General features: G+C 35.7%; 4 protein-coding genes across 4 annotated transcripts; 3 read left to right on the top strand and 1 right to left on the bottom strand.

The window, feature by feature from the left end:
• Positions 1-2,741: 2,741 nt before the first annotated feature.
• On the top strand, positions 2,742-3,893 carry LOC119991392 (probable 2-oxoglutarate-dependent dioxygenase AOP1). The gene is made up of 3 exons (XM_038837753.1): positions 2,742-3,115; positions 3,201-3,522; positions 3,651-3,893. Exons 1-3 carry the CDS (start codon positions 2,742-2,744, stop codon positions 3,891-3,893), a joined length of 939 nt encoding a protein of 312 aa, XP_038693681.1.
• An 869-nt stretch (positions 3,894-4,762) lies between these two features.
• LOC119990996 (probable 2-oxoglutarate-dependent dioxygenase AOP1) lies at positions 4,763-7,236 on the top strand. The gene is made up of 3 exons (XM_038837161.1): positions 4,763-6,234; positions 6,321-6,642; positions 6,761-7,236. The coding sequence occupies exons 1-3, from the start codon at positions 5,861-5,863 to the stop codon at positions 7,001-7,003; spliced, it is 939 nt and encodes a 312-aa protein (XP_038693089.1). The 5' UTR covers positions 4,763-5,860; the 3' UTR covers positions 7,004-7,236.
• Positions 7,237-11,406: 4,170 nt separating this feature from the next.
• Positions 11,407-13,455, top strand: LOC119991391 (probable 2-oxoglutarate-dependent dioxygenase AOP1). The gene is made up of 3 exons (XM_038837752.1): positions 11,407-11,780; positions 12,777-13,098; positions 13,201-13,455. Exons 1-3 carry the CDS (start codon positions 11,407-11,409, stop codon positions 13,453-13,455), a joined length of 951 nt encoding a protein of 316 aa, XP_038693680.1.
• A 965-nt stretch (positions 13,456-14,420) lies between these two features.
• LOC119992305 (probable 2-oxoglutarate-dependent dioxygenase AOP1) lies at positions 14,421-16,003 on the bottom strand. Its single transcript, XM_038839017.1, has 3 exons — positions 15,606-16,003; positions 14,894-15,215; positions 14,421-14,769 (listed from the first exon to the last, which is right to left on the bottom strand). The coding sequence occupies exons 1-3, from the start codon at positions 15,977-15,979 to the stop codon at positions 14,521-14,523; spliced, it is 945 nt and encodes a 314-aa protein (XP_038694945.1). The 5' UTR covers positions 15,980-16,003; the 3' UTR covers positions 14,421-14,520.
• Positions 16,004-20,822: the final 4,819 nt, after the last annotated feature.

Raw genomic sequence — 20,822 nt, 5'->3', positions numbered from 1 at the left:
TACACCATCTCAAATGACGGAGAGACTGACATAAAAGAGCTAGGGTAATCCAGGCAGATCAATAAAGGAAGAAAAATAACAAATCAAACCAACGTTTGATTTAAAGAAACAAGGGAATCCACCCAAAGGTTGAGAGAAACTCTCTAGAATTTTTTGATATATTGATAAAATGAAAAGATAATGACCTCTAGGGTCGGCTACAACCCCAATATGATAAAAACACAAAAATGTAAAAATTATAAAAAAACACCCCTAAAACAGAAAACAATTGATCTGAGGCCCGAAATGATAGAATTTTGCAAAACTAGGGTGGGATCAAGAGCCTAAGGCGCATAGTTCTGTTCAAAACGCCGTTTCGCTTTAGCCGGTCAAATTCATTGAAAACGGACAACGTTTGCAAATTTTTCAGTTCTACAGCCACACCCTCAAAAATGATTTCTACTAGTTGGTAAAATTGGTAATTTTCATCAACTTTCTGTTCCTCTTAATTCAACTCCAAATTAACCAAAATCAACTTCAAAACAACTCAAAATCAGCTCCTATATCATAGGGTCTTCTCTCATCCCAACCAAAGCAGAGCTTCTCTATATTTGCAGGTGAAACCCCATTTACCCATACATTGCTTGTTTCGCTGAGCTGATTCACGTAATGATATTGTCTTTTCTATGTCTTTTTATTTCATTTCTTCCGATTGTGTTGATTGGGCTTTGAGGTTCATTTTGAGTTTTAGTTCTCTCTTCTCTTCATTGGAGTTCTTTTCTACCTCTGATAGTGAATTTTCTGGAGAATCACACTTTCTGGTTAATTTTTGTGCTTTGATATCAGAAATATGGGTATACGCTTGCTTTGCGATATGACGTTATTGTATTATCTGTGATTTAAATGTCCGTTTTTAGCTTATATGATTCAGTTTTGATGAGGATTATTTGCATCCCTTACTTAACTAAGCGCACCACATTCTAAATAAACCCCGGTAAAAAACATAACATTTATGAGTACACCCAATTTCAGTTATTCTCAAATTTAACAATCTGCACCCCATAATCTCAGCCGTTGGATCTTGCCAACGGCTGAGATTAAGGAAAATTCTAAAAAAATAAACAATTCATCTTCTTCGTAACCTTAAATTCGTCTTCTTCAGCCGTTGTGGGTATTTCTTTGGCTAAAGCAACCATTGAAGAAAAGCTTCCCTCTCATCAAGTCCTGAAATAGAAAAGTTTCGATCTTGCAGGTGTTTAATCTCAGAAAGGGCCATTGAAACTGAAGTTTCTCTGTTCAATAGCTAAAACCCATGATGAAGTAAGAAGAAAGTTGCAGTCTTGTTCATTCTCCCGTTGGATCTCATCTTCTTCATCTCAAGTAGGTGTTTCAGAGAGAGGAATGACAGGGAACAAGAAGGAGAACTCACTTGTTGGGTTTCTGTTCACTAGTTGTTATTGTTCTGATTTGGTGGCAATTTCTACAAGTCCTTCAATGGTGGCATCTTCAGATCTTGGCCTCCTTTGTTGTTGTTGCCACCTCCTCCTTTGCCATTGTCCATTTGCATGTTCTTGAACTATTTAAGAAGGTTGTTCTGATTGTTATTGGCCTCTTGGGAAAGTGGAGAAGGAGAGAAAGAGAAGGAGAAGGAGAACTTGAGAGAGGAGAAAGAGAGAAGTAACACTGGAGAGAGGAGAAGAATTTGGGGGAATTTGGTAGGGTTAACTGAGGTGTTGTTAAATTGAGTTTTTGAGGTGTACTTAGTTAACTTGGGGGTGCAAATAGTCTCCATCTTTTGTTTTATGTCTTGTTTTTATTGTGATTTGGTCAAGATTGACCGAGTCCGCATAAACGAAACCAAAACCAAATCCCTCAATATCCGACCAACCCGTTTGTCGAAACCCGACCCAACCAAACTATCAATGAGATCGGTTGAAGAACTTCTCACTTGAAAATATGTGGGTCGGATGAGTTATTTGTCCCAACCTGACCAATGCTAACCAGTACCTAATCTGAAAAACGCCCAACGCCCCTGCATCATTGAGCTGATTAGTGTTTCTAGAACAATGTTTCAGATTGGTCTTTAAATTATGGAGGATGCTTTTCTTTGCTTGCATAGCATACCCCACACATTATAAAAGAGGATACAACAACAAACCATGGTGTATTATGCAATGGTCTCCTTATAAGAATACCAAGTTAGCTGATGAAAGCTCCTGCAGCATATATTACAATCTTCAGTATAATAACTGAAGAAAGAACCATATTGAGTCATCTCTTTTGGTTTTGGCTCCTGTTTGATTTTGGTACCGAATATATTTGTGATCAGTGACGTACTCTGTCTATGATTGTATATCAATTTTTATATATATATTCTTTTGCTTTTTCCTGAAAATCCATTTGTGACATGGATGTAAAACATTTTATCAATCTTTTTTTTTGATAACTAAGAACGATATTATGCAAGATTCCTCTCTGGACGTCCGATATGTGTCTAAACTCGGACCGTCAGACCCTCTCGCTCAGAAGTTTCTCATATGACTACAAGTTAAGTTGGACTAAAACCCAGTGTGTGACCATAAGGATTATGCTCCTAGAGGGAATCGAACTCAAGCTATCACCCCTTATGATACTATTTGGCCAAGGATGATCTTTATAAGTAGTAACATCAAGTTGATTCAAGCGACATAAAATTTGACTCCCTAAGACTTCTTCTTTGAGAGTTAAAAAGAAGGGGAAAAAAAAAATACCTAAGGCTAGCTATGGCTTCCTCCAGATCGAGCGAGATTCTTTTTCTTGATTTATCAAATGAAGACTTGAAGCCTGGGACTAGTACATGGATTGCTGCTTGCAAAGACATTCGTGGTGCAGTCGAAGAGTGTGGTTGTTTTATTGCAGTTTATGATAAAGTTCCTCTAGAATTTAACAATGATGTATATGCATCAGTTGATGAGCTCTTCAATCTCCCACCAGAAATTAGAACCCAAAACACCAGTAATAAGCCTTACCATGGGTACTTTGGACAATTTACCACTATGCCTCTCTATGAGTCCATTGCTATTGAAAACCCATCTCTTGAATGTGGTAACAAATTTTTTTTAGATCTCATGTGGCCTGCCCGAAATGATCGGTTCAGGTACGGATTAATCTACTCAAATTTTTTCTTGATTTTAGCCATGTAAGGTGGCATGACTGGTTCAATTTGTTGTTTTTGATAACAGGACTAGTGTCCATTCATTTGCGAAACTAGTAGTGGAATTGGAGCAACAGGTGATGAGAATGATCTTGGAAAGTTATGGTATAGAGAAGTACTATGACTCTCATCTTGAATCATCTGAATACCTGCTGAGGTTCTTTAAATACAGAATTCCAGAGATGAATGAGACTGATGTTGGTATACCGGCTCACACGGACAAGAACATGGTGTCCATAATTCATCAGAATCATGTTGGTGGACTCCAGGTTAAGAACAAGGATGGAAAATGGGTTGATTTAGAGCTCTCACCGTCCTCTTTTGTGTTCTTGGCAGCTGAAGGGTTACGGGTATGATTTGCCTGAGTCTTGTTGAACCGACTTGTTTTCTTTCGATTTAAATTTTCCCCGAATTTTCTCCCAATTTCTTGATTACTCCATTGTATACTACCAATATTAATTTGATTTGCTTTGTTTAGGCATGGAGTAATGACAGGATAAAGCCTTGTGAACATAAAGTCATCATGAAATCAAGGGAAACCAGATATTCCATCGGAGTATTTTCGTTTAGCCGCGGAATCACCAGCATACCGGAGGAACTTGTCGATGATTTACATCCTTTACGATTCAAGCCATTCAATATGTACGACTTCCTTCGTTTCCGTGAATCAGATGAGGGAAAGAAAGTGAATGGCTCCATCAAAGCATTCTGTGGTGTTTGAGTATTTTCAGCATGTTTTTGTTGTTGGAGTTTCTTTATTTTTTCAAGAAGAGAAACTAAAATAAAGATCTAGTATATTTGTTGTGTTTATGTCTTTGAGTGTGAAGACTATGTATATACCTTCAGACTTCATCTGGGTGCAATGTTTATGCCATAGTTTGTGCAAAAACTCTTGGCACACTATTGATCTCCAAGAATTACTAATTGATCTGGTACACATTGGTTATGTTATTGTATTTACAAAGTATTGTGTTGTCGTAGAGTACTAACGCCTTCCCTAGCTGCTAGCTGTAGCAATATTGACATTTTGGACGAAAACATCTCCACAGCAGTATCTATGGCCTGGCTACATTGGACTGTTTTCTTGGGGCGTTGCCTTCGAACCTCCACAAATCGTATGGATTCGGAAGGTTCTGAGTTTAATTCTCACCAATAGCATTATGCGATGAATTTTTGCTCAACTTATCATATCCTTAAGTGATAAATTTTTGAATTTAGAATGATAACGAATGTTTAAAGGGCAATATAATATTTTTCTCAGTTATCAAAAAAAAGTGGACCAAACGCATAAAAGTATGGCTTATAGAGTATACGGTGTCAATATATGCCAGAGTATACGTTGATCAGGACATCAGGTATTTGATCAAATTACCTATAAATACATTAAATATTATAATGATGTTTGAATAAAATGATGCATATATGGAAAGTAGTGGAACAGGCTGGAACGATGTCTTTGTTGAACAAGCCGACAACACCATAGACAAGCCCAACACTGATTTGAAACAATTAGGCCCAGTAAAGAGTGTTCATAGGCCCAAGTCTCCAAGAATGTTAAACAGCCCGTGCTAGTGCCTAGGGCACTGAGAACAGAGACTAGAGACCTAAGGCAAGCAGAAGCTTCTCAATGTAAAAGCCACTTGTGTTAATGATATCATGCAAGTTCTATGATCTCTATTAAATATTTCAAGTCAATTGAGTTTCTCTAATTTTTTGGCATGAAGTTGATTCTAATGGACATATATATTTCAAGTCAATCGATTTCTCCATGCAAAATTGGTAGTCTGTTACAAGCCTATGGTTCTCGGCAATTTGAGATTAAGATAGGAGAAATTTGGGATTTTGTTCTGTTTTGTTTTTTGTTTTACGTTTTGGGTTTCATCATTTATGGTTATGTATTTGGGTTTAGTCGTTCTGTGCAGGTATGGTTTTCTTCACAAGGTGTTCGACAAAATGCCCCAACGCCCCTGCATCATTGAGCTGATTAGTTTTTCTAGAACAAAGTTTCAGGTTCGGTCTTTAAATTATGGAGGATGCTTTTCTTGCCTTTGCTTGCATAGCACACCTCACACTCATTATAACAGAGGATACAACAACAAACCATGCTGTATTATGCAATGGTCCCCTTATAAGAAGAAGTTAGAGGATGAAAGCTCCTGTGGCAGATACTACAATCTACAAGTTAAAAAACTGAAGAAAGAACCATGCATATTGAGTCATCTCTTTTGGTTTTGGCTCTTGTTTGATTTTGGTACCGAATATAATTCTCATCAGTATTGTAGTGTCTATGATTGTTTACCAATTTATATATTCGTTTGCTTTTTCGCGAAAATCCATTTGTGAAATGGACCTAAAACATTTTATCAATTTTTTTTATAACCGAGAATGATACTATACAAGCTTGAGCTCTGGATATTCCAATATGAGTCTAAACTCGAGCAGTCAGGCCCGTGCGTCCAGAAATTTCTCATATGACGACAAATTAAGTTGGGCAAAAACTCAGAAAGGGTATTGCTTCACATGGGATTTGAACTCACTCAGGTTATCAACCCTTATGATACTATTTGGCCAAGGATAATCTCTATAAGTAGCAACATCAAGCTGCAGATTCAAGCTACAGAAAACTTGAGACTCCCTAAAACTTCTTTCTTTGAGAGCTAGAAAGAAAGAAAAAACCTAAGGCTAGCTATGGCTTCCTCTAGACCGAGCGAGATTCTATTTCTTGATTTATCAAATGAAGATTTGAAGCCTGGTACTAGTACATGGATTGCTGCATGTAAAGATATCCGTCGTGCATTCGAAGAGTGTGGTTGTTTTGTAGCAGTTTATGATAAAGTTCCTCTAGAATTTAACAATGATGTATATGCATCAGTCGATGAGCTCTACAATCTCCCACCGGAAATTAGAACCCAAAACACCAGTAATAAGCCCTACCATGAGTACTTTGGACAATATACCACTATGCCTCTATATGAGTCCATTGCTATTGAAAACCCATCTCTTGATTGCGGTAATAACAATTTTGTAGATCTCATGTGGCCCGCTGGAAATGATCGTTTCAGGTACGGATTAATCTATGCTACTTTTCTTGATTCATTTGGCCATATATGATGGCAATAACTTGTTTAATTTGTTGTTTTTGAAACAGGACTAGTGTCCATTCGTTTGCGAAACTAGTAGTGGAATTGGATCAACAGGTGATGAGAATGATCTTGGAAAGTTATGGTATAGAGAAGTACTATGACTCTCACCTTGAATCATCTGAATACCTGCTGAGGTTCTTTAAATACAGAATTCCAGAGATGAATGAGACTGATGTTGGTATACCGGCTCACACGGACAAGAACATGGTGTCCATAATTCATCAGAATCATGTTGGTGGACTCCAGGTTAAGAACAAGGATGGAAAATGGGTTGATTTAGAGCTCTCCCCGTCGTCTTTTGTGTTCATGGCAGCTGAAGCGATACGGGTATGATTTGCCTGACTGCTGTTGTTTTCTTTCAGTTAAAATTTTCCCTGAATGTTCTACCAACTTCTTGATTACTCCATTGTATACTACCAATATTAATTTGATTTGCTTTGTTTAGGCATGGAGTAATGACAGAATAAAGCCTTGTGAACATCAAGTCATTATGAAATCAAAGGAAACCAGATACTCCATTGGACTATTTTCGTTTAACCGCGGAATTACCAGCGTACCAGAGGAACTTATCGATGATTTACATCCTTTACAATTCAAGCCATTCAATATGTACGACTACCTTCGTTTCCATAAATCAGATGAGGGAAAGAGAGTGAATGGCTCCATCAAGGCATTCTGTGGTGTTTGAGTCTTTGAGACCCCCCTAGTTTCCCTATGAACACACTGGTGGGTTCTTTCTGGTTGTACATACATGTTTTCTTCAGCATGTATTTATTGTTGGGGTTTCTTTATTTCTTCAAGAAACAAAAAATGTAAAATAAAGATGTATATTTGTTGTATGTATGTCTGAGAGTGTGAACGATTTACGCCATAGTTTGTGCAAAAACTCTTGTAAAATATTGATCTCCATGAATTACTAGCTGATCTGCTACGCATACGTTTTTTGAGATCTTCTCTGGTTTTGTACAGAGAGAACAACATTTTGAATCAAATCTTTGATACCATAAAAGAATCAATGACAATCAAACACCCTAATGTGGAAGGTCCAAAACACAACCAATCTTCAACTCAGTATAGAATCTAACTCGAGACTCAAGATATTCTCAAGGGGTTGTGTGCACAAAATTGTTAATTACATTTTCGATGGAAATCCCCACAGTCAACATCATATTTAATGTTTGCACAAAAATACCCGATGGTTAAGGGTCGGTTTGGTTTGTTTTCTGTTTTCTCTGTTTTTCGTAGTTTTTATTTTTATTAGTGATTTCATGTTTTCCGTATTTTCTAAAATGTTTTCGGCATTGTTTTTCTATTTTTCAGAAAAAAAAAAAGAAAGTACAAGGGAAAAAAATCAAAATACTCTAACATTTTGTGCAAAAAAGTAAGATGATGAAAGCGGACTATTCAACCGTGGGATATGTAAATTCAAGTTTTCTTTGTTTTTTCTGATTTTCTTTATCTATTAATGAAAGGTTGATGACACCTATTTTAAGTATAATATGTGAAAATTAAGCTAGAAGGGGCTCCAATTTCTTTTTACAATTGTAGTTACAATTCTTTTTCAAAATCATGTTAAATTATGTTTTTTTACTTGAAAATGACATTAGAGTTTCAAAGTTAGGAATAAGTGTTTAGGGTTTAGAGTTTTGGGTATAGGATTTTGAATTTAGGGTTTAAATTAACAACGGATCTTTGGCTGAGATGTTGTATTTGACCGCGGTAACTCTTAGTGCAAGTTAGAGGTCGTGGGTTCAAGTCTCATGAGTGTTTCCATTACCGTAATTTAAGAGATGGGTCGTTGCTAAGCCCAACGTATGCGAATGACACCGTGCATTATCTTCCGCACTAGGCCTCAGCCCAAGTCTTAACTGGTCTACGGGGGTTATGGGGTCTTGTATGTGGCATGGGTTTACTAGCAAGTTGTCTTGTGGACAACTTGGTGAAAAAAAGAAGTTTAAGATTTAAATTTTAGTGTTTAGGTTTAGAATTTAGAATTTAGAATTTTTTTTTTTAAATCTAATATTTTTCAACATTATTAATACTAAAATACTCAAAAACACATTTTAATGTATGATTTAACATAATTTCAAGGACAAAATGATAACTACAATTGTAACAAAAAATTGGAGTTCTCCCTATCCCGTGAAGATTAAGGATTATTAGACGTCATCCTTGGGACCATATATAGACTTATGATAAAATAATACTTGCATTCGCTTCATCCTATAATAAGAATTCTACAAAAAGAAGAAGAAAACTAATTGAACAAATAAATACCTAATCTGCAATCAATTTGACATCTACCAGGACCACCATATATATATATACACACACACACATATGATATATGTATATACTTCAATGTTTCTGTCTTTTGTTAACAAAAAAACAACAACAATAATTCTGTCAGTCAAAATGTTATTTTCTAGAAAATGTTTTCTAAACACACAAGGACCACATACATGATTATCTCAAAGATATCTAGGACCACAATCAACAATGTGTGATTGAGTAATTTGTTAATTAGTAGTTATGTAAACATTGTGGACCAACACCCTAACCACGGTAATAGACAAACCGTATCAGAAGATTATAAGTTCGATTCTCATTGGAAGTAATATCTTTGTGGCTATGTGCTGAGCTTTGTCCCACGTTACTCTATCGTTAGGTGGAAAACTTTTGTTCTTGTAGCCTGACAATCCGAGTTTAGACTCTTATCGAATGTCCAAAGAACAATATGATATGTTTCTCGATTCCCAAGAAAAAAAGGACCAACACCTTGCGGACAAATTTTTGATAAGTGAAGAAATTTTTTGTTAAAACAAATGTAACATTGCTTCAATTACCAAACTATTTTGACTAATGGGCCTAGAGCCCATAATTTGCATACAGGAAAGAGTCGCAGCACGCAAGACTTCGGCCCATTGCAAGTATGTGATCCACGGGCCTGGTCCATGGCCCACCTCAGGTATCATAGCTAAGATCCCCTTCTTAACAGCTTGTATTCAAGCGCATATCAGAACCTTCTACCCAAGACAGCCAACTTGATACAATTTGCCACCCAACTTGCTCCCCTTACTTCGCCCTGATCATTCGTTTTGGCCTTGAGGTCCTAACTCATGGATCGACCAGTCATAACTCAGCCTTGAGCTGTAAACTGAGCGACGTAAGGCCACTTAATTAACAAATCAATGATAGACCACTAGCTTAACATTTAATTACTAAAGTAAAGTATTTGTCATTCAAATGAATAACCAGCCTTTGTTATGTCACCGGCCACATTAGTCTGGCATTACTGTACATGCTGATCATCAATAATTAGTCAACCTGAGAAAAAAGGACTTAATTTGGATAACTAATTAAATCCCATTAATCAAATATAATCATGGCTGCAAGGACCACACTATATAAATTTTGTGTTTATGTTTGTCTTTTCTATGAAGGATGCTTTTTTACATAACTATTAGATAACTAGGCAGTTTTCTGATCTACACTAATGATTTTTTATTTTTAATTTTGAGTGTGCATGAATACAGGACCACCAAATGACATATATGATGTGAAAACATTGTGGACACACCAATCTAGCTTAAAATTTAGACAAGAAATGAAATGGTCCCGATATATGCAGGCTTGAATGAAATCAATGGAGTTTGATTGGATGTTAATTAAAAAAAAGTTTGATGATATATATATATATATACACCAAAGTGTCGTGGGTCTCGGTGACATATTAGGTGATCAGGCTGATGTTAAATGATGTCCTTAGTTCTACTGGGGATGTCCTACACAATAGAATACTTGAGCTAAAAGGGGGTCCCGATTCCCGAGGGTATGCCCGGAAACCTCTCCGACACTCAAGTCAGTATGCTATCAGCTGGGGCAGTGCTCGATGCTCCCCCTAGTAGCAAGTAAAAGAGTAGGGTCCATAATCATTTACTTGTAGCTGAAGGCTCAATTTTATATGAGTTAGGAGAGTTTTAATTTTGGTAGGAGTATATATTTTTTCTTTGATACTAGGCAAATTTACATGAAAGTGAATTCCATCATGATTATTGATTCCTTTCCTATACGGAGCTGAGCTCTTCTGGGATCCTGGCTTTCAACGAGTTACCTAGGACCAATGCTCTTTAGGTATTGAAGGGACATCTTTGTCTTGCCGAGATGCTCTCTCCTTGGTTAGCGTGAATATTTAGGCTTATTGAGTACATTCTCCTCGGTTGGAATCCTCTCCTCTATCTTGATCGGTGGCCGAGGTATGTTCTCTGTTAAGGTGTTAGCTCGATATTTTACGCCACGTGTCAATATCCTAAGGGAGGGTGATCTCAGTATCATCATATATGTACAATCATATCTTTGTTAGGATCTCTTTTACAAATTCAATCATGCAATTAATTTATAGTTTTTACATTAGCAAGTCATGGTGTTTATTTTAGTATTGTTTCTCCATATCTATTAGAATTCTTAAGAATAAAATGGATTGAGATTCGAGAGATTTTATCAAATATATGGACGATTTGGTGGTCCCTAATTAATATTTTGTGAAATTATTTTGGCTTCAATTATCTTTCATTATATTTCTCTTAGACTCTCCCAAACGTCATTCATGATTATTTATTTATTTATTTTGTACGGATACAAATGGCTTTTAGCATTATTTTCATAATGACTAGTAGCAACATGATCATTTGATCCATGTAAAATCAAGTCTTAGCCTAATGGGTTAGGAGTAAACTTTCACACTTTCGATGTTGTGATTTCGATTTCTACCGAGCCTTATATTAAACTATCATTGCTTGCGTAGCACGCATGATTTGCAAGTTATCATGCGACCCATGAATTTACTAAGTACACACCCGAAGGGTAATAACTACAATTCCATGTCATAAAAGAAAATTCCGGATGCGTAAAAAATCCAATGGCAATATTGTTTCAAATCCAAGAAAAGGAAATTGTTTTGTATAGCCATATATTCTCATTTGTCTTTATAGTTGATTTATATGGGGTGTATCAACTCACCTTCTATTCTATAAATTCTGCACAATATGCATTCAGCTCCCACACCTATCTTGCTTAAACAGATATAACATTATGGGTTCCCAAACAGTGTCCAAACTTCCAGCAATAGACTTGACCAAGCAAAACTTGAATCCTGGTTCAAGTCTTTGGGTCTCTACATGCAGTAAAATCCGTCAAGGACTTGAAGAATACGGTTGTATGGAAGTATTGTACAACAAACTTCCATTAGAATTCCATAACAAAATCTTCGATGCCATGAAAGAATTGTTTGATCTCCCTAAAGAAACCAAAATGAAGAACATTAACCCTAAACCCGCCCACGGCTACATCGGAAAAATCTCAGCTCTTCCTCTCCACGAAGGCCTTGGCATCGAGTACCCGACCGATCTTCAACAAGTTGAAAATTTCACAAACCTCATGTGGCCGGCCGGAAACGACCATTTCTGGTATGAATTTGATTTGTTAATACCAAATTTAGACTGTTAGTCAATATTTTTTTTATAATATTAACTTTGATATTTGTTTATGTTACTAGTTTTTGGGCTCTGCCTGGTTTCATTCTGGCTGGTTTCTTTTCTTTGGCTGGTTCTTTTCATTCTGCCGCTGCCTTATTGCAGATCTGCTTCTTTCTTTTGTTGTTCAGTCGGGTTTGTTGCGAAAAGTCCCACATAGTTAAAATAACGATCTAATGGACATGTTATAAACCCAAAAATTTTCTAAATTTAGTAAGACGCGTTTTAAAGTCGTGAGTCTTAAAATTTTTTGGAACAATTATGTGATTGGTTGGACTTGGACTTGGGCTTGGGAAAGCGAACAATAACTTATAGCTTACAAGTTTGAGGAAGGGAGTCCATTGACGTTTTCTAACAGGGTTGGGGTCTGGTGTTGTTGTTGTTGGCGGCGGCTTCTGGTAACCAACCAACAAAACTACTTGTTACAAATAACATCTTGTTGTTGCATCGAAACATATAAATGTTGACTAATCTGACTAACATTGAACTTGGTAAAATGAAATGGTTGAATAATTGAACAATGAGATTATTCAGGAATACACATTGAATGCTAAGATTACGCATTGAATTTGTGGTAGTAGATCCATAATCAAAAAAGTGTTTGTGATTGTTCCAGAAGAAATGAAACAAAAGATACGGTAGGGCTAGGACAGTTATTGTATGAGGTCTACCCAATGCTAGATACAGAGGCGCATAATAGATCGATATGAACATCATGAGCTGTCCCGTAATAAACCCTGTTGTTGCTGATACCAGGGTTCGGGTCTGGCGTTGTTGTTGTTGGCGGCAGCTTCTGGGTTGGGTGGAGAGGTTTTCTTGGTCGTCTGTGGACTGCTGTGACGTTCTTGGTTTTTCTTGTTTAATTCTTTCTTATTAATGAAGTTATGATTTAACCAAAAAAAATATAAATTTTTGTACATTTTATTTTAGTGAACTGGCTTACGCCTACGCCAACATAGCAGCAGAATTGGAGAGAATGTTGATGAGGATGTTATTTGAAAGCTATGGCGCAGAGAAACACCATGAATCACACGTAGCATCAACGACATATCTTCTTCGTTTCTTGAAATACATAAAATCACAGGAAGATCAAACAAATATTGGTTTCAAGGGACACACCGACAAGAGCTTTATAACCATCCTTCATCAAGATCATGTCAAGGGACTTGAACTAAGAACAAAAGATGGAGATTGGATTAGTTACGAGCCTTCCCCTTCGTCTTTCCTTGTAGTCGCGGGCGATGTGTGCATGGTAAGTTGGGTAATAACCTAACGTGTGACCACAAAGGCAAACCTACATAAACAATACCTTATGAACGATGAAATTAATATTTTGATTTGGTCGTTGGTGTAGGCATGGAGCAACAATCGAATAAAATCGTGTTATCATAGAGTGATCGTGAACGAAGAAGAAGCAGTTAGGCACTCGCTCGGATTTTTCACATTCCGGACTGGACTAATACAGCCACCGGAGGAGGTAGTCGACGATGAACATCCATTGCAGTATAAACCATTCGAGCATTCTGAACTCCTCAAATTCTATGTTGCAAGCGCTACTCAAGACAAGGCAGATCGCAACATGATGAAAGACTTCGCTGGGGCCACTTAACTAGCTAGGTCTTGAAATTGTATGTTATATGCATGTAAGCTGTGTTAGCTTTGATTTGTAGAGTTTTCTCGAATCAACCTGTATAATATTTATGCCCGAACTGTTTGTTTGTTTATAGATGTTTGGGCTTTATCTTAGGTTTTGATTTTTTTTCTTTGATGGGGAGTAATTTGTCTTTTTTTTCCTGTTCTCTGCTAAGGCTTTGGGTGATTTGGGTCTTTCCCCTTGGGTGGCATAGAGCTCTTCTCTTGTGGGACGATTGTTATTTCATTTTGGTTTTATTCTTGACGTATGTGCCTCGTATTTTGTATTTTATTTTTAAATTAATTAACTAATAACAATTTATCGAAAAAAAGTTGTCCATTATTTGTTCTATTAATAACTCATCACTTAATTTATTACTTATATTTTGATAGTAGGAGGAGTAATTTAAGCCAAGAACTTTAGTCCTCCCTCTACCATATAAATAAGAGTAGAAGTGATGGATGTGTCGCTCTCTGATTCAATCACCATGTTTTGCAGGGCTCCTACACTTATATTAATTAAGGAACAAGATTTATTACTGGGATGATTGAAATCTCTAACATTTTTTAAATAAGAGCTCTTGCATCTAAAACCAATCCATTACTTTTGTTGACTTTCAAAGGGTAAAGAAGGAGAAACCAATTCCCTACAAAACACCAATTAAGAAGATCAAATTGTTAATTTAGATCTTCTTGAGATTAAGGTCTCAAGCACTTGTGTGATGTTGGAGATTCTGTAATGAAAGATAACAAGGATTGAAGTTCGAAGTGAGGTCTGTTATATGATTCGAGATTTTTTATTTTTCTACTTTTAAAATCTATTAAACATTTTTCATATCATTGGATGAGAATTTTAGACTCTTATCAAATTTCGCATCCAACAAATATCCACATTTGAGCATTAGAAGTATCAAACCAAATCACGAGTCACAATTTTTTTATTAAATTCAAAATACACCACTTATTACAACATTCACGCATTTACACACAAAGAGGAAATATTTAGATTACTATTTTAGGATACATATGATTCAGATTATTCTCAGACACCACAGTAAGCCTCGAGAGCAGATGGAGCCCTTTGACCAGCCTCGGAATAGTAGAATGCAAGAAACTCAACATGATCAAATGGCTTAAAAAGCAAGGGGTGTTCCTCATCCACAACTTCTGCAGGTGCTTTTACAATGTACCCGGCTTTCGGGATCGAAAACAACCCGGCAGAGTACCTTGTCGCGTTTCCAGTCATCATGACACGATGATAAGGCGAATGCAACCGACCATTTACCCACGCCTGCCAAACGCATATATAATTTGAACTGTTAGGATGGATGAATATGATTATATTATTTTTTATATTTGGGATAGTTGAGACAAAAAAATATTGGGATCTGTAAGTAAAAGTAGAAAAGAATTACATGGAGAGAATCTCCGATCATGACGATGAAAGAATCTGGCGAGGGTTTGTAATCGATCCACTCTCCATCTTTGGTTTGCACCTCTAACCCTTCAACCTGATTCTGGAACAATATAGTCACCACATTTTTGTCAGTGTGGGAGTTTAGCCCAAGCTTTGCGTCACTGCATTGTGGCCCTTTGTATTTCATGACCCTAAGGAGGTAGTTTGTTGAATTCATGTGTTCATCCATATATTTCTCCAAACCCAAGCTCTCCACAATCATCTTTCTGATCATTTGATCTAATTCCGATACGTGCTCCGAGTATGATTGTATAGTTTTACTAAGCACAGAAAGAAATTCAATATAAAAGTTAGTACCCTTGTAGTTCTTACAAACCTAAAAAAAAAAACCCTTTAGTATCCAAAAGTATGCTTTTACGTCTTTTTGGTAAACGAGAATTTTCCGGCCCAACATGTCCACTGGACATCTAGACTAGTTATAAACTCCGACCACCAATCCAGCCCGTTCCACACTGATGACAGGTAAGATTAGGCCGAAACCCGTGTGGGGAGAACGAGACCGAATCCCACAAAGGAGAATTAAGTCCACAAAACCTCTCATGAACCAAAGGTTCATGCAAGGAAATAATGCCGCAATTGCTGGGCGTGCGAGTATACTTTTACGTGCTAATGATTTTGATAAGGTATAAAGAAAGTGTTCGATCACAAACCTAAAACCATGGTTTCCTTCAGGCCACAAGCTTCGAGTCGCAATTTCCACATTTTCAGCGACGTTGGCATCGTCAATTCCCATGCTTTCATACAAAGGAACTTGAGGGTATTGTCCAACATAGCCATGGTAAGGCTTCTTAGAAACATTGCGCATTTTGGTTGCCAATGGAAGGTCAAATAGCTCCTCTAGTGCACCAAAAATTCCATCTCTAAGCTCTGGAGGAACTTTGTTGAACTTTGCCTCAAAGCAACCATACTCTTCCAGAGCTCGACGGACTTGAGATTTCACCGAATCCCACTCCGACGTGCCCGGATTCAGGGCCGGACTGGTGAAATCGATGACCGGAAGGATAACTGGAGATTCAGAGCCCATTTCTTGTTTCTCTCTCTCTTTCAATTGATAAGTTTGGTGTTGTTGGATTTAGAATTTGAATGTTTGAATATGTTTATATAATTAAGCTTGGTAGGTGCCCTAGGTCATTGCACATGGTATGCTTTGGAATCATAGTCATTAAATGGACCTTTATGTTTCTAACAATATGGACAAATATGAGAACAAAAACAGCATAGATTAATTCGAGGACTGCAGGAAAATAATTGCAACAATCTCAAACAAATGGGATTCAATTATAGAGACGTCAAAGAATAATCAAAACATTTTAATTAATTACTTAATAACATAGTTTTTTAACCCGTATCGTATCGGTGGTTCAATGGTATGATACATTTAAAATACCGTTTAAGTAGTCAAACCATCAATATATCATCAAACCCGTATCGTACCGCGAATCGTTCATGCCTTAAAAAACCGGCAGATTTTTTTTAATATGAAAAATACAATTTTTGCCTCTGTTTGTTCTATTTTTTTAAAGGAAAAAATATTTATATGGGTTATCACCTTTAGAATCGTTCAATGTTTGGAGACTTGTTCTGTTTTATTTATTATTTATTATTTTATTTTATCAAGTCAAAATAATTTCAAATTTCAAAGAAAATATTTTTGAATTAAATATTCTCCATTGATAATTATTAGAGTTTGATAATCATGATTTGGAATTTTTGTGGTAATTATATCATATGTATATCATATCTATCATTAATAATCCATACATATTATATACTATATACTTTATACTATATACTATATATATTATATATACTATATATTATATATAAATATTTATTAATTTATTTTATATTATAAATCAGCGGTTCAACCTCCATTATATCGGTTGAACTTCAAAAATTTTGAACCTTCCGTCTAGACGGTTCGATGCAAGGTGCGATTTTAAAAACTATGCATAAGAATGTAAGAGAATCATATATTATCAAGAAGGTACGTACAAAAAACAGCACAACATTGTTAAATTACTTGGACTATGTGGTCCAATAATGTTGATTAATTATTCATAATCATATATTCTCAAAACTCTAATCGGGACAATATAAATAATACACACAATAAAACAGAAAAGTTAGGGCTAATGACATCATATAAATAATTATAGATTTTAATAGAAATAATTTATTTGGCTTGGCATGCGTGGTCCTGGCGAATTTGGGACTCCCTTGATTTGAGTAATAAAAAAAAGTTCTGCATTAATTTATTTTGATTTTTGAATATCAAACTTATTAAATTATCTTCTGTCTTTTAATAATTATTTAATTTCGTAATTATGGACTCAAAAATGATAAAAATCTCAAAAGGTATCATCCCAAAAGCATTGCAGGAATGTGTGACACCCATTGATTGAAAGTGATTTTCAATGGGGCCTTACTATGGTGTCACCATACCCAATGAACGAGTGTCCCACAATGCTGGAATGATAATTGTTGGGATGTGTAGCACTTTCATTACAGACTTGCACTTCTGAGTTTTAATTCTCAATAGCCCATGAACTTTTAAGCCCGGCCCATCAAGCTCATATTTGTTACGGTTTCATTTACATTTTGGGCCTTGGGTTGATTCTCATTGGTGGCCCATCAAGTACCGGGTTTCATCAAACCAAAGCCTCCTAAGTCCTAAGGCCCGTTAATTACAAGAACATGTTGAAACTACTTTAAAGAAATCCATTACATAACACTCAAAAATAAATTTCATGCAACTAAATTATTATTATTTTGCCCATCCATATATGGACAAGCTTTAAATAAATTATTAAATTACTATGAGTTCCTTATTACAAATTCCATCAATCCTAATTTGTGCAAGTGGATGTGGTGGGGTCTTTTTTTACCATTAAATACAAAAGAAACAATCAAATGGATGACAGCATATGACTAGATCTCCTGGTTTATTTGACATTATTAGATTTTTTTTTTTTCGTGGTTCAGTTTGCATGGAATTCACAAATTCGATCTGACCATCACAGTCTAGTTGGCAAACTATATATAGTGTTTGTGAGCAAATTGTTGAATGAAGACAATGAAAACCTATTAATAAGCTTTTTTTTAAAAAAAAAGAAGAAGAAGAAGCTTATATGCAGGACAAAGTAAAATTCCAAGATATGAGAATTCTGCAAAGAAAAAAACTTAAAACAGTGGCATTATATGCATGAGTGACTTTGAAAACATCACTGTCCCCCGCCCCTACCGCTACCTCTCTCGTCTTCACCTTAATCATTATCTGTTTGAATGTATATAACCATTTCTCTCCCTCAATCAAAGATTTTTTCAATCATTCTTTCTCTCAAACCATATATATATATATATATATATATATATATGTTCATTGCAGGCACGTACTGACATAAATACTTGTGTAGAGAGATCTGTAAAATGGCACATATGTTCCAGGAAAGTGAAAGCCGCATTCATGAGAGATGGCTGGCTGGCCCTTCAAGTCAACATAGGGATGACAATTTATCCCCGACCCGACCCATGCAGATTTTTCCCAATCCGAGACTTGAGCCGGGTGGGGACGGGACAAATAATCTTAACCTGCTGCGGGGTGGGGAAAGGCATGCCTCCCGCCCCGCACCTCGTCCGGCTATACATGTTTATTTACATAAACATATATTTATATGGGTTATATATCTATATATATAGCATAATATAGATAAATATGTATTTGTCTAAACACATATATTAATTTGATATTGTTATATAGGTGGTATGCAAAACTAATATTTTAATTAGTTAGCAAGTATAAGAGAAAAATTGATTTGGTATGTTTGTTAGTCCAATTAGTTGACCACCTCGAAGTCTCATATTCGAATCTTAAGATATGCGGTTTAATTTTTCAATTTTCAAGAATGTTGGGGCTGACACGGGGTAAAAATGTCGCCCCGACATGCATGGCGGGGCGGGAACAGGACGTACTCTTGGAGGTGCGGAGTGGGGACGGGGCAACCATGATCCGGCCCGCCCTGTTGCCATCAACAGAGTGTAGGAGTTGTATACGTAATTAAATTACCTACGTATGTATGTGTATATATATACACACATATATATTCATTAGTTGCGTGCTGTCTTTTCGTTGCAAACAATTCCCATGCCACCACTTTTCATTCTCTCCAAAAGAAAAAAAAAGAAAGAAAGATAAGATTTGACGTTTTGTGTTGGCGGGTATTCATCAGTTCCCAACAACAACTACGTATTCTAGCCAATTGTGAAATTAAATTTATTTAAAGCCGAAAATTCCCTTTCCATGACCGCATACATGCATACATAGTTTTTTTTTGTTGTTGGGAATTGGTATTGTGACTATTATCTATCTGTGGGTTGGCTACTTGGATTATGCTACATGTTTTGGTAGCTTTTCATTGGTTAAGGGTTGAAGTAGTGTGTGTGTGTATATATATATATTATGTTTGTTTCTCTAGAAAAGTATTTTTCCTCACCCAGGTCAGTGCATAATAATTTTTACTTTTTTTTGGAGTCTTTGCATATATTTCCCTTTTTTTCCCCCTTTAAAACGAAAATTATTATGGACAATTATTCTATATACATAGCCAACATCTTTGTAAGTATTGTTTGCTCCTCTTTTCTATTGTATTTGTAGGATTCTTTTTTTTTTTTCTATTAATGAATATTGAATATACTGTCTTCTCTTTCAATGAAAGAATTAAGGTCTTGCTATTGATAAAAGCTTAATGAAGATGTAACCTTATAATAAACAAATGCAAAGAGATAAGGCAGCTATTTTGTCTCATCGTTCATTTCTATCATGCTTTCCACTGGATTGCCACATCATATATAGTATATGCTGATTTGTTAAGAATAATGTAGAAAATATATATATATATATATATATATATATATGGTACAATTAAATCATAGCAGATATAATAATTTATGGGTCCATAAGGTTCCCATCTTTAAACATATAATTTATCTTTTCTCTTGGCTTATTCATGTCATCATAGACATAATTAATTAGATGGGACGTTGGGACATTATTGTTCCCTATTTTTTAGTACATTTCCATTCAGGAAACGATAAGTGACCACATTATCCAGGACCCTTCATGAGGGTGTGCTATTAATCTAATTAAGGTCACTGAATCATATATATATATATATATATATATATATATATAACGATAATTCAGACTTACCTATCTCATGTGTCAAAAGTAGCGCACAAAAAGTGGATATGTATCCTCCCGAGAAATTAAAATATTCACTCTGTCGTAACTTCTCGCTGTCTCGAATGTGCTGGTGGATGAAGTCTTAAAACTCAAGTGCTTCAATATTGACGTGCATGGGAGGACCATATTCAACTTATTCATACATATATGTCTACGATGTAAGGTTGAATGTAATTGTTGTTAAATCTTCAGTGATCACATTGTGCAATATTATGCATGTCAACAATATATCATGAAGACTTGAACGTTTGAAGTACAGAGTTGGTACCTGCACTATTACAAACCTTGCTTAAAGTATGCGAAATTAAATAATGTAAAGAATGGATAAGAAATTAGTATTTTAATATTGTGAAAATTAGAATAGAGATTTTGATGCAGTTATTGTTAAATATAGATGTTCTAAATTGATAAAAAGCATGGTATTTGAGTAGGTAAAATAGAGAACATGGTAAGAAACTCTAATGCGAGTGCTCTAATATAGTCATCATCTCGAAAATTCAGAGTAAATATTATATATATATAAATGTTAGAAAACTAATTATAATATAATGTAATGTAATATATAAATTAATACCAAAGGTTGTGCAAATATTTACTATTGTTGCCCGCTAGGTATGGAGAATTT

The sequence above is a fragment of the Tripterygium wilfordii genome, chromosome 22 (genome assembly GCF_013401445.1).
Source record: "Tripterygium wilfordii isolate XIE 37 chromosome 22, ASM1340144v1, whole genome shotgun sequence".
NCBI lineage: Eukaryota > Viridiplantae > Streptophyta > Magnoliopsida > Celastrales > Celastraceae > Tripterygium > Tripterygium wilfordii.
The sequence above is the reverse complement of the archived record's forward strand: the minus strand, read 5'-3'. Positions and strand labels throughout refer to the sequence as shown.

What these genes read in the sequence shown, in the direction of transcription:
- LOC119991391 (XM_038837752.1), top strand. Translation starts at nt 11,407, where the DNA reads ATGGGTTCCCAAACAGTGTCCAAACTTCCAGCAATAGACTTGACCAAG. An exon ending in GCCGGAAACGACCATTTCTG is followed by an intron (nt 11,781 to 12,776) that starts GTATGAATTTGA and finishes ATTTTATTTTAG; the next exon opens with TGAACTGGCTTACGCCTACG. An exon ending in TCGCGGGCGATGTGTGCATG is followed by an intron (nt 13,099 to 13,200) that starts GTAAGTTGGGTA and finishes TCGTTGGTGTAG; the next exon opens with GCATGGAGCAACAATCGAAT.
- LOC119990996 (XM_038837161.1), top strand. Translation starts at nt 5,861, where the DNA reads ATGGCTTCCTCTAGACCGAGCGAGATTCTATTTCTTGATTTATCAAAT. An exon ending in GCTGGAAATGATCGTTTCAG is followed by an intron (nt 6,235 to 6,320) that starts GTACGGATTAAT and finishes TTTTTGAAACAG; the next exon opens with GACTAGTGTCCATTCGTTTG. An exon ending in TGGCAGCTGAAGCGATACGG is followed by an intron (nt 6,643 to 6,760) that starts GTATGATTTGCC and finishes TGCTTTGTTTAG; the next exon opens with GCATGGAGTAATGACAGAAT.
- LOC119991392 (XM_038837753.1), top strand. Translation starts at nt 2,742, where the DNA reads ATGGCTTCCTCCAGATCGAGCGAGATTCTTTTTCTTGATTTATCAAAT. An exon ending in GCCCGAAATGATCGGTTCAG is followed by an intron (nt 3,116 to 3,200) that starts GTACGGATTAAT and finishes TTTTGATAACAG; the next exon opens with GACTAGTGTCCATTCATTTG. An exon ending in TGGCAGCTGAAGGGTTACGG is followed by an intron (nt 3,523 to 3,650) that starts GTATGATTTGCC and finishes TGCTTTGTTTAG; the next exon opens with GCATGGAGTAATGACAGGAT.
- LOC119992305 (XM_038839017.1), bottom strand. Translation starts at nt 15,979, where the DNA reads ATGGGCTCTGAATCTCCAGTTATCCTTCCGGTCATCGATTTCACCAGT. An exon ending in GAAGGAAACCATGGTTTTAG is followed by an intron (nt 15,216 to 15,605) that starts GTTTGTGATCGA and finishes TTCTGTGCTTAG; the next exon opens with TAAAACTATACAATCATACT. An exon ending in TGATCGGAGATTCTCTCCAT is followed by an intron (nt 14,770 to 14,893) that starts GTAATTCTTTTC and finishes TGCGTTTGGCAG; the next exon opens with GCGTGGGTAAATGGTCGGTT.